At 47.9% G+C, this 13117-nt stretch overlaps 3 protein-coding genes across 3 annotated transcripts; 1 reads left to right on the forward strand and 2 right to left on the reverse strand.

Moving 5' to 3' along the window:
• Window positions 1-312: 312 nt before the first annotated feature.
• On the forward strand, window positions 313-849 carry N7478_001637 (uncharacterized protein; the record flags this gene model as incomplete). Its single annotated transcript, XM_056917852.1, has 1 exon — window positions 313-849. The coding sequence occupies one exon, from the start codon at window positions 313-315 to the stop codon at window positions 847-849; it is 537 nt and encodes a 178-aa protein (XP_056783463.1).
• A 213-nt stretch (window positions 850-1062) lies between these two features.
• Window positions 1063-2368, reverse strand: N7478_001638 (putative pectin methylesterase; the record flags this gene model as incomplete). Its single annotated transcript, XM_056917853.1, has 2 exons — window positions 1063-1620; window positions 1745-2368. The coding sequence occupies 2 exons, from the start codon at window positions 2366-2368 to the stop codon at window positions 1063-1065; spliced, it is 1182 nt and encodes a 393-aa protein (XP_056783464.1).
• Window positions 2369-3319: 951 nt separating this feature from the next.
• N7478_001639 (uncharacterized protein) lies at window positions 3320-6444 on the reverse strand (the record flags this gene model as incomplete). The annotated part of the gene is made up of 2 exons (XM_056917854.1): window positions 3320-5901; window positions 6021-6444. 2 exons carry the CDS (start codon window positions 6442-6444, stop codon window positions 3320-3322), a joined length of 3006 nt encoding a protein of 1001 aa, XP_056783465.1.
• Between the last annotated feature and the right edge of the window lie 6673 nt (window positions 6445-13117).

Genomic DNA, 13117 nt, shown 5'->3' on the forward strand with positions numbered 1-13117 from the left:
CAGTTCTCGATCTGAGGAAATCAACGAGGCTCCTTCTAGTTGGAGGAGAATCTTCTACAGCACGAAACCACCAAGATTCTCTTGGGAAACGACTTGATTAGTAGACACAGAGGGAAACAAGAAAGCCCAAAACAACGAAAAGAATGTTATCCACGTCATTGTTATGTCAAACGCATACAATCCCAAATCCCCAGATCCATTCAACTCCAGTATAAGAACCTTGGACCCAGAAACTCAAACCCAACCTCACTCCTCATCCCCATCCCCATCAATACCCATATCAAAATCAAAATCAAAAACCTATTGCTCATCATGACCTCTCGAGCATCTCTAATAGACTCAACCCACTCCCTCCTCAACGCCATAACAACCAACTCCCCCATCACAACCATAACCTCAACCTTCACCAGCTCCCCCGAACCTCTAATTCACGAACACGGACTACAACAACTAGCCCCTTTCCTCGGCCGCACATTCACAGGAGCAGACGGCATATCTCAATACTTCGACATCCTATCCCAATTCCTAGAAATCAACTCTATGGACTTCGAACCTGATTCCGAATGGATAGTCGACGAGAGTACCATGTGCGTTTGTCTACGGGGTGCAGCAACGTTTATATGGAAGGAAAACAATAATTCCTGGGATGAGACGTTTGTTTATCGTATTAAGCTTGCGAAGGAAGATAGTGGGGCGAAGAAGGGTCAGTTGTTGGTTTCTGAGTATAAGGTTTGGGCGGATACGGGAGCTGCGTATCTTGCTAGGATTGGGCGTTTGGGCGATGATGGGAATAGTGGAAGATTAAGCTTGCTTGGGGGTGGCTTGAATGTTTATGGGAGTTGTGGGTAATGTGCTTTCCAATTGACACCGGCTATCTACTTCTTGGTCTGTTCTTGTACTCTAGACATAGTCATTCATGGACTTGGGCGTATCAAATCAAGAATTTTCCACACACTAAAGTCCAACGAGCTAAACTACTATGTTCATCATGATTTCCAATCCAAGTCTCGGTCCTTGAAAGTCCGCATCAAACACCCCATACATCTCTTGGTAAGCATCCACCTATTTCCCACCGACAGTCTCCCAATCAATCCAATCCACATACCCAAGCTTCCCCTCCTGATCCTGAAACACGACCTCAGGCGTGGAGTAAGTCTGATACCCCTTCTTGCTAAGCAAAGTATCATATCCCCCATCAACTCTCGCCGTCTTGTTAAAACCGGGCCCAAAAGCCTCATACTCAGCCATAAGCGTAGATCCGTCCTCATACCGATCATCCCACTGAATATACCCCGCAGGAAGAATACTTCCATCTTCATAGGTATTTGCAAAAATAGATCTGTGTAGTGCATTCCACGGCCGTCCAAGAGCACATTTCCCCTTGATACTGGGTGCAACTGACGAATTTGCAGCAGCAACGTTACTATCGACGATGTAGACGCCGTATTTGTTTTCGAATGTTGTATTCGTCCCTTTCCAGGCTGTTATGCCGCCTCCGCAGCCTCGGAGTTGAATATCGGATGATTGGATCCAGGCTGTGCCGAAACCATAGAGGAAGTCCGTTTCGCCGGCAATGATGCTTTTGTAGAAGTAGGCGTTTCCAAGTTTTCCAACATAGATCTGTGTAGATGTTAGTTCAAGTACACAAATCAAACACTATTCTATTCAATTGAATGAATAGAATCAAGTCCAGCCATGATGGTGAGAAAGTAGTATAGAATGTAGGTGGATGGATCACACATACCGTATCCTGATAAGAGTAAAATCCACAATAATAGAACCCCCCATTCGCCCGACTAATCATCATCGCCGCAGCAGGACCATCAGTATAAGGCGCAAAATCATTCACAAAATCAACATTATACACCCTGAAATCCGTATTCCCAAACGGCGTATCATCCGGCACCGCAAATCCCGTCGTCCCACTCCCAATCAGACTTGCATCCAGCGTAGGCGCAACAACCAAAACGCTAAACCAGACATTATCAATGGTCCCGGTACTATCCTGATTCGCCGCGGCAAAAGAAACAGTTACTTTGTTCTTTAACGGGTCGGATGGTGAATCGCTTTGGCCGAGGATGGTTATGGGACCTGGTCTGGTGACGTTTAATTGTTCGTTGTAGGATCCTTCGAAAACGAGGATTGTCTGTGAGGATTTATCGTTTGGTAGGGAGGAGATTGCGCTTTGGATTGTTTTATGGCTTGCGCGGGGGTCTGTGGGGGAGACGAAGAGGGTGTCTTTGGGACAGTTGAGGTGTTTTTGGCATTGGGTACGGGTTTGTGTTGAGGTTGAGCGGGACTGGATTGCGAAGGAGTGGACTGGTTGGAGGAGGGCTAGGGCTAGGAGAGAGAGGTATTTGAAGTGCATTTTGATTGATTGTTTTTGGTGTAGGCTGTAGATATGGTAGTCGATGTCTCAAGACTTGGACCAAGTCTTGGCACTTGACATTGACATTGACATCAAGATGAAAAGGATCAAAGAAAGTTGGAGCGTTTTATACTACGTTTACAGGTTTAAGCCAAGAGCACACAATACTTTGATTTTAACCCATTAGACGGAAAATTTCTGAGCTCTTGTCGTGTTAATCACGACTATGGCCTAGATGGGAGCTATGTCCGCGCATAGATTGCGAAGAGTGAGGAGATGGTAATCTTAATCTCCGCATACCCCACGAAGCTGGGGTTTGAAAAAGCTTGGTCTAGTGCTGCAGATGAATTGTAACGGAGAAATTTGGCCATTGTAGTTGGGGACGGACAAATAGTCTTCCACCTGTAAGAATATGCGGAGGTGGATGGTATGAAGTGGGGTACATGCATGGACACAGACCAGAAGAGAAGCAGACATTTAGAAAGTTCAAATACAAGTGCTAAGCAAAAGCGAGGAGAATTAGAGTACAAAGGAATGCCAACTGTTCTACGGGTTTTAAGTTGGAAAGATTTACAGAAGGAAGAAAGTTATTAGAACCCTTGATGACTTAACTAAGTACCACTATTAATGACATACATACACGTAGAGAAAGCAAAAAACTCGATCCTCTATGAAGTCACAAACAAAGACGACGAGATATCAAGGGGTAATTGGAACACACAAAAGTCTATTGTACGGGGAAAAAGGGAAAAGAAAGAAAAACAAGACACAGAAACCTGCACCTTCCATCTTTTTTTTCCACGGTATGCATGTCCAGATTGATGGCAGCAACAAAATATTTGCTTCAAGTTGTGTACCAAGGGGGATAATAAAATGAAATAAGGAAATTAATTTGAATCTCGGACCAGTATCGAGTTCAGAAAAAAGGAAAGATGCCTAGGGGCGAATGATCTATTCGTCCTCCTCGACGTCGTCGGTGCGAGCAGCGAGGGTGTAGCGAGACTTGCCCTCGGCGTCGACCTCGTGCTCGATGGCGAGCTTGGAGAGGTTGGTGATCCAGTCCTCCATGGCCTTGTCGGCCTTGGAGCGGGTCTCACGACCGAGGTTGTCCAACCAGGGGATGATGGTGAGGAGGTAGTAGACAACGGCAATGATGACAGTGACACCAATGGAGTAACCCCAGATGACAACGACGGTGACAATGTCGACGTTGTTGTTGTGGGAGAAACCGTAGGCAGCAGGGTCGTGGGGGTGGGTCTGGTCCCACTCACCCAACCAGCCGAAGACAGCGAAGAGGGTAGCCAGAACATCGACGATGAAGATGGCAATAACCAGCTGCCAAGAGGGCCAGGTCTTTCCACCACGGGTAACGAAGATGAGCCAGTTCTCAGTAAGAGCAATCTCGAGGAAGAGAATCTCCTGAGGAGAACCCCAGTTCTGGATGATACCACCGTTCTCGAGGAAGAGGGAAGCACGGATGATCCAGGTGGCGGCAGCGAGCAAGATTCCAAGAATGACGGAGATGACCCAGATCTTAGGAAGCTGCCACTGGACGGGGCGGGCCTCGAAGTGAGCGTTATCGTAAGCGACGGCAATGGTGGCAAGATCAGCGAACAGGGCGATGAAGACAATGAGCTCAGAGCGGACGGTCTCCTCAATGATGATCATGGAGGTAACGAGGTAAATCTCCAAGTGGAGACACAGGGCAATACGGTACTGGATGTAGGCCTTCATACGCTGGAAGATCTGACGGGCGAGCTTGATAGCATCGACGATGGTGGACAGACCGGGGGCAAGGAAGACAATATCGGCGGCAGCCTGGGCAGCCTCAGTGGAACCCTCGACGGCAATACCACAGTCAGCCTTCTTCAGGGAAGGAGCATCGTTAACACCGTCACCAGTCATGGCAGTCAAGTGACCACGCTGCTGGAGCATCTCGACGACCTGGTACTTGTGCTCGGGGAAGACCTCAGCGAAACCATCAGCCTTCTCAACGAGATCGTGCTGGGCGGAACCGGCGAGACCACCGTGAATGAGACGCTCAGAGTCGTAAACCTTGGTACCGAGGGCAAGCATCTTGCAAGTCTCCTTAGCGATAGCAATGGCATCACCAGTCAACATCTTAACGGACAGACCGAGGACCTGGGCCTCAGCGATGGTGTGTGCGGTATCCTCACGAGGGGGGTCGAACATGGGGTACATGCCCAGAAGCTGCCATGGCTCACCCTCCTTCTGGACGGCGACACCGAGAGAACGGAAACCACGGCGAGCGAACTCAGTAGCCTTGTTACGGTAGAGCTGAGCCTCCTCCTCGGAGCACTCGGACATGTTGAGGATAGCCTTGGGGGCACCCTTGGCGCAGACGTAGCGGACACCGTCACAAGTACAGATGGTAGTAATACGCTTGGAGACGGGGTCGAAAGGAGTGTACTTCTCGGTAACCCAGTTACGAGAGAGAATTTCACGGGCCTTGGGGTAGCGGCGGAGAGTAAGGACAGTAACCTTGTCAATGGGGTCCAGGTTCTTGACGTTGTGGGAAGAGGCAATAGCGGCGACGGCCATCATCCAGTTAACATCAACACCCTCAGCGACGTAGGGCTCACGGATGGAGAGCTGGTTGGCAGTGAGAGTACCGGTCTTGTCAGAGCACAGAATGTCGACACCAGCGAGGGACTCAATGGCAGTGAGCTTCTGGACAATAGCCTTCTGCTCAGCAAGGTAGGCGGCACCGACAGCGAGGGTGGTGGTGGTAACAACGGGTAGACCGACGGGGACACCAATGATGAGAAGAATCAGGGTGTAGTGGAGCAAGTTGTTGTCAGAGTTCTCAGGGGTAGCGATCTTGAGGTGACGGAAGAAACCACCAATCCAAGCAGCGAGAATCCAGAACATGACGAGAACGAGCAGGGAGGTACCAATGTTGTCCATGACAGCCTTGAAGTGACCTTGGTCCTTAGCACCCTGGACGAGAGCAGCGGTCTTACCGACGAAAGACTGGCGGGCGGTAGCAGTGACAATACCGTAGGCCTTGCCACGCTTGCAACCAGTGGTGTAGTAACAGACATCAGTCATGTACTTATCGACAGCGAGAGATTCACCAGTGATGGCAGACTGATCGCAAGCAATCAGGGAGACACCAGCGTGGGCCTCACGAGCATCCTCATCATCATCATCCTCGTTCTTCTCCTTGAGGGTGTCGTCGTTGTAGTTGGCGAGGTACTCCTTGTAGTTCTCGTACATCTCGGGCTTGGAGTAGTCACAGATCAGGCGAACATCGGCGGGGATAACTTGGCCCTCCTCAACGATGACAATGTCACCAGAGACGAGCTCACGGGCGAGGATCTCCTCCTCTTGACCGTTACGAACAACAATAGCACGCATAGCGATGTCACCCTTAAGGGAGGCGACGACATCGGCAGCCTGCTTCTCCTGGTACCAACCAACGAGAGCGTTAAGCAAGAGAATACCACAGATAACACCCAAATCGATCCAGTCACGCAGACCAGCGGCGAGAAGGACAGCAAGTTCCATAACTATAGGAGAAGAAACGCGTTAGAATTCAGGTCTTCTTTTCTGTTTGACGCGTTCCAATCGCGTGAAAACTTCACGAATACCATTGAAACGGCAACCAGAATGTAGAAGAATCACTCACCATAGAGAATAGGACCACGGAAATAACCAATGAACTGGACGAAGATGTTGGTCTTCTCAGTAACCAGCTCGTTCCAGCCACCCTTCTTGCGGCGGACATCGATATCAGAAGAGCTCAAACCAGAGCTCAGGTCGGTGTCGAGCCACTCATCGGGGGCCTGCCAGCCCTCCTCAACACTGTCACCACCCTTAGCCCAGAACTTCCAGAAGGGCTTCTTGGCGGGCTTGGTGGACAGCGCACCAGCGCTGGAGGTCGAACCACGACGACCGTCACGGGCAGTCGAGATGTAACGGTTCAAAGCGGAGTATTCGTCCATTCCTCCCTCGTTGGCTTCGGTAGGTTGGCGTTCGCGGTGTTCACCGTTCTCCACGTCGACAGCATAGGAGATCCTCCGCTCGGACGTCTGTTGAGTAGTGGACGCCATTGTTGCTGCTACTTCGGCTCACAAAGCCTTTCGAACCCACAATATGAGCAGAAACAAAAACACACCACAAAGTATGACGCGAGACGGAATGTTCCTATGGGGAGGAAGAAAAAAAAAAGAAAGAGTGTGGGTGAGAGGGAGGGACTACTTTATAATACGGGGGGGAAAGGCAATGAGTGGAGGAGCACGAAAGAGAGAACCGGAGTGGGTTGTGTGGATAGAGCCCGTGTTGAGGGAAATAAAAATTGGAAGGGAAAAAAGGGAAAATAGAAAAAAGAAATCGAAAATTTCAAAATTAAAATCCAGAAAAAAAGAAAAAGAAGAAAAAAGACAGAAAGCAGCAAGCAGCAGAGAGAAAATCCCGTGTTGATACTGGGTCGTAGGTAGGGTACCTGGTTGCTGGGGGAAGTAGCATGTACAGTACTAACCAGACCCACTTTTAATGGATGTTTTTGATTTTGAAATTTTATTTCTTTTTAATTTGAATTTTATTATTTTTATTTTTTCTTTCGATTATTTTACATTATTTTTTTACAACATTGATTTATTCCTTGGTTCTGGTCATTCCCAATTCAGATTATGCGGATTATTTCCCTTCCTCTATCTTTTTCGCCCCCCCTTGCCCTGAACCTCATAATTCTACATCTTCATGTAGGTGAGTAGATCCTACATGCAATGCCCAGACGCGAAAGAAAACCCGAAAAATAAGAAAACAGCCCCCAAGATATCTGTACTGATCGTGAGCATCACTGCATGGACTGCATCTCCAAAGGTGGAGAGCTCTCTTCAACTAGTGCACTCAGTCTAAACCCAAAACGCAACATCATGAAATTTTCAACTGTATCGTATTGTCACCGCACAATACCACACGAACACAGCTCTAACAATTGCGACCGGCAGCCCAGTGCCGAGCTGGCCTCCACACCACACTCGGTATAAATCGGTACGCCATTACAATCCTCGTTCCTAGCCTTGCCGAGAGCGGTTGGAGTGTTGCTGCGACCAGCTTCACTATGCGCGATTTTTGTTTAAGCAAGTAATTTCCTTGACCCCCGTCGAACACAATCGATTCACACACAACAAAAATAACGAAAATATTAGCCCCAAGGCCATTGGCACGGCTAATGCATCGCGAATTTTCAACACCGCGGAGAATAGATCAAATGGTCACATTCAGCGACAGCCGGAAATAAAATTTGAGATTAGGTATGCTGGTGAGGTGCGGAGTACCGAAGTACCCATTGTACTGGGTGCACATACATACTCTACCTCCAGTACACATATTACACACATAGTAGTCAAACCCCATCCTCCCTTGCAGGAACATATTCCTTCATTTAGAGAGATCCCCCGAGGAGATATACCACTGGGTACCTGGTACCATACACTATACTTCCCGTACATCGTCCGGATCTGGGACAAAAATTCAATTCCCACTTGCGGGTCAGAATGAGTTCAAAGAATCGCACAGAAAAACAATAAAATCTCTTCACGTAGCATAGAAAATCATCAATTATGACGACAAGAAATAATCCGCCCTTATCCGGACCCCAAGATAATGGTAGCAAGGGGCACCGCAAGCAGCCAAGACCATCCAGATATGTATGCCAATACTTCTACACTATGGAAAAGAAAGGGCCCAGCATACCATTGGAAATAAAAGGTATCGCAGTTGTAATCTATGTAAAAATCGGCTAAATAGGGAATTAGATCGATGGGCGAATCCTTAACCAAAATAATTATGTCATAGCCATGACTGTCTCTGTCTCTGTCTCCGTTTATTCTCAGTATTATCTGCCGTTGCCGTTTAACCCTGTCCAGTGTCCGGGCACATTATCGACACGTCCCTCAATCTCTTACCGCCACCACAGACACCCACTCTCGCTCAAGCTGCCCGACTGGTATCTCACCAACCATGGTCGATCTTTCCTTCTGGCTGGGGCCCCCTGGTCCTCGTGGAGATATCAGTCCCCAGAAGCGCCATTTAATTCGGCGCTCTCTACTGGCCAATTCATCCGTCAGGGTCTCCACTCACTGAACGGCCTAGTGCACCACCAAGACTAGCACTGGGCAAATCAGAACGTGAAGAATCAGTAGCTATGACCTCATCGGGTCGTGCTGATTTGGCGCTTTTGGCTGATCGGCGGAGTCGGCGATTCAGTGCTTGGGGCACTGAATTTCCCGCGCTGTTTCTCGGGTTGTCCGTGTATTGCGCTCTGGATCAGCTACACACCGTACGGAGACAGAGACAATAGGTAAATACATACTAGATTCTGATCATAATAATTATTTATTATCATATCTACTTGATTCTCCTTCTCGTAGTAGGTAGCTTTAATCTATGTACACCGGATGCCCTCCGTCGTCAACCTCGGCTTAACCTCGCTAAACTACATTAATCATTAATTGCGGCATACAGTATGGAGGAGCTTAGCTAGGGCGGCATCACCTCAACTGCAACATTCATCATGATCCTTCACGCGCTAGATGTGATACACGTTTTCAAGTTTGGGGGCCTCATCCTCCCGAATCATCCACTGACGCGCCCGTCTTATCTCTGATTTCTGATTTCTGATTTACGTTCGACTAGTCCGAGACGCCAACACGTCAAAATACGTCAAACAGCTGGAATTTGTGATTAGCAGGAACACTAGTCATCGCAGATGATAATCTCGCTACTATGTAGCTTGTTCATAGTACATGTAAAGTAGCTCAACGCTCCTTGTAGATCCTCTGATGTCCGTGACCTCCAGCCCAGCCTTCTTTTCTTTCCGGGAGCCAGCCAACAGGGAATCATCCTTGTTTTTGAGTCGATGCAAGCTTCCGGGGAGCGCGGATACTCGTCAGAGGCTTGATCTTGCCTAGTGATCGATCGCTGGATTATTTTGAGGTATGTTCATTGGGTAGCATGGCTGGCTGGCTTGATGACTGAACTCGATCCTGGAGGATGTACCCCGGGTTGATCTGGTCGGGACCCCAGATGACTCCGTACATATGTACTTGATTAACCTGAGGCGAATTTCTTTGCTCATGTTCAACTTTTGTATTACTGGGATGGTTATTGGTCAATAGCTGGTTATGTATATAGATTAATGGGTATTGTTTCTTGATTCATGGATAGTAGTGCTTTATATATTCAGGTTTATGATGTTAAATTCTTCATTCGTACAGTAAGTACATATATACCTCGCGTAACTAGTAGCGATGGGCTGGCACGAAGTACCTCATTAGCAGTACGTATATCTCGGACTACACAAGATGGCTATTCCCTTCAAGTTCGTGCTTGGGCGCTTTCCGCGGTAGATAACCCCATGAAGTCAGATCGGACGAGGAGCCAATGTAGACGACCACTCCTACGGGAATAACAGGACTGAGTAAGATGGATAGAAAACGAGGGGGCCAAAACCCCGATCGCAAACTGGAATTACTGTATGCACTACATTGAATCTTCAACTTTCAATGCTGACGATGATCATCAACTGGCATCCAAGTAAACTTCCTCCAGGAAGCAGTAAGGTTAGTTCATCCTTAGACCCCACCTGAATCACCTGAATCACCAGTGACCCTTTACAACTCGAATCCAGCAGAGCACTGGCATCTTAGGAAGAACAATGAGATGAGCCCAGCCAAATCCTTGGGGCCAAACCACTTCGGGAACCCGAATGCGACCACTTCACGCAAACTTCCCGGCCATTTACTGTGGGGAACAAAAGTCGGGCGACATGCGTGGGCCAATTCCAAAGCAGCATTGAGGCGGGACGTTCCCGACACGACGCGACTTAGCGCTTCGTCCTCCAGCAGACCCGTGCGAGAACAAACCAAGCTACTGATCCAAGGATCTCCTAATTTCCTTGCCAATTGAGTTGCGATTAATTCCGGGGGATTCTCGCCCGTTACATTATTATGTATTATTATTATTTTGGCCTTTTGTTTTCCCCCTCCCCCTTTTTTTGGTGCTGTTAAGGGAACATACACGTCAGCCAAGCCGGCTTACGATCCTGGGGTTTGGAACAAAGTACCTATTTTTTGGGGATGATTGACTTGCATATGTATGTGGTGACTGTACAGTATGTACGGGCTTGCACGAGAGTATTGTTACGGACTCCGTGGAATTCCCCCCCCCCTATTTCCCGTTTGTCTACAGATATAAGAGGGTCCGAAGGATCTTTGCTGGATTTGCTCTACCTCCGAGGTGCAGGATAGAAGTGGAGAGCTCTCCGTAACAAGTTGTAGCAGCGCGAAAATTGGCGCGAGTCGAAACGCCGCAGAAGCGTCGAGAAAAATTGAACCCCCACACACGAGCCGTGGAACAATCTGGTCCACAATATCAGAGACAAGTCAGAAATAGATTATTTATGGTTAATTAGACATAACCCTTTTTAAAGTGATAGATGGCACATTTAATATGTTAATTTTTAGGATTGGTACCTTCGCTACCTAGCAAAATAGATTAGGATTACATATTAGTACTTAATCATGGCCGATGGCAGGATGCGACCGTGCATAGGATTCGCTCAGGCGATCTACAGTCGTCATAACTGCAAAGAAGAACCCGGTCTAGCCCCGATAGACATCGAATAAGATATCACGAAAGAAAAATGTCTCGCGATCGTCGGCAGCTACAGTACAGACTCTCTTCTGTGCAGTTTTTCATGTGGCTTTTGCCCACCATACGTCAATGCTCACGTGTAGAAAAAAAAAAGATCTTGCGTAAAGTTCAAGCACGTAGCAGGATCTGATGTGTCTTGTGTTTTCCAAGCTTCTGCAATCAAAATTTTCTCAGCCTTGGGGCGCGAACGCCGCTGATGTCGAGCCCTGCGGGATAAGGTCTGGGGAAGGGCAAAAAAAAAGCACGGGGACCATGCAACAAAATGCCTCATGAGTCCACCTTCCATGGATTCACTGGGGTATCATGGGTCCTGTTCGCTCGGCGACAAGAAAAAAATATCAAAAATATTGAGTAAGAAAACCTTGAATAATAGGGCTATGGGGCTTGCCACCGGTAAAGACGGTAAAGACGGTGTGCAAAGGGTGTTGTCGGGACTGTCGCGTGTGGATGACTACGAATATACAATTCTGTACAATAATGTGATCGGAGAAGATGCGATGGCCACCCCCTCTAAGTGGAGTCCAGTGTCGGGGCAATACCTACTATATCTAGATAGTTTATTTAGTTTATTTATTCATAAATATTATCACAAATAATGTATCATGCCGGAGTGGATTAAGTGGTTCACCGGCACCGAATCCGATGCCGCCGGGGGGTTAAGAGAGAAAAAAAGTTGGAGAAGGAAAATTTTCAAATCTGCGAAGCGGTGGAACCCGCTTGGTCCAAAGAGGAGACAAAACCACCAAAGACAGAGAGGCAATTCCGTGCGTGTCCCCAGCAGACTTTGTCGTTGCATTGGTTTTGTTCGAGACGTTTTCTAGAAGCCTTCCTCGGGGGGAGGGTTCCATGGTTTATGCAGCTGCAGGCTTATTGGGACCCATTGGCAATGTACCCTATACATCCATACTGTAGAGCGGGTAGAGAGAGACCAAAAAAAATCTGCATTTCGGACAATCGGCATTGGTACCTTCTATTCATTGAGTAAAAGATAAGAGTGAAAGTCTCTCGTCATAGCTGCTTATCATGCCGTTTTCGCCATGCGATACTATACCCAACCTGGCCGTACCCCGAGCTGTGACCAAAATAACCGTCACTATTTCACCTTTTCACCAGTCTCTTACCTCTTACCCCCAAATAGGTGTACCCCATTTTGAGCTCTGGGCGCGCGCAATTTGATTACTCTATTGTAATTTATCGCCAAGGGTATTTCGGGTATTTTTGCGTACTGTCTTGTACCACCGCGTATATTTGCTGTAACAATGAATTAAGGAAGGAAATGCCCAATCCGGTATAGTCTCATTAGGGTATTGAGCCAATGATATCCCAAATAAGAAGCTGAGTCAGCCATCATGCCGTGTTCCCGTTCGTGCCGGTTATTGCGGGTAAAGCAGGACAATGCAAACCAACCCCAATGTTGCCCTACACCGTACGAGTACGCGGCGACGAAGTAGACACTAAACCCATTGGAACAGTGAGAAAAGGATCTGAAAGGACAACCAATTGACCCGAAAGAAAGCCAATTCCATCCCATTGACCTCATAACCCAATTCAATTCTCATATTATTCTCACATTTTTATTATATACCATGTTCCAGCTATATACCCCGTAAAAATACTCCAGAGAGCGGCCATCCCACACTCTAAGGGGGGATATTTATTATTTGATCGCCGCTAAACGGGAACCCAGACCATCAACTTCTTGGCTTTCACCGCGCGGCCGTGTACCTACAGTAGTGGGATATCCAGCGCCGTCATATCCAGCAATCAGAAGCCTCAATGGCACCAAAAGAGGGTCCGCATCTGAATCAAATCCTCACCGGTGGGCCAGAGGAGCATCGTGAAAAGGGTACGCCCCACAAGACGATCGCCCTGCCAAATCCTCTTACATACATACATCCATACACCAAATAGAGTAGTAGATTACCGACCAATTCGCGTACAATACTCCGCCGATACGGACTGCAGCTGTCGGCTCCTAGTCCGACGCCTATTCTGTCCGATCGTGAGGCATTTTTGACTTGCAGTAGTCCCGGACAGGGTTCACCTCCTCTTTGGCCCATTTAC

This window comes from Penicillium angulare (genome assembly GCF_028827245.1).
Source record: "Penicillium angulare strain IBT 27051 chromosome Unknown utg000002l_segment0_segment0, whole genome shotgun sequence".
Classification (NCBI taxonomy): domain Eukaryota; kingdom Fungi; phylum Ascomycota; class Eurotiomycetes; order Eurotiales; family Aspergillaceae; genus Penicillium; species Penicillium angulare.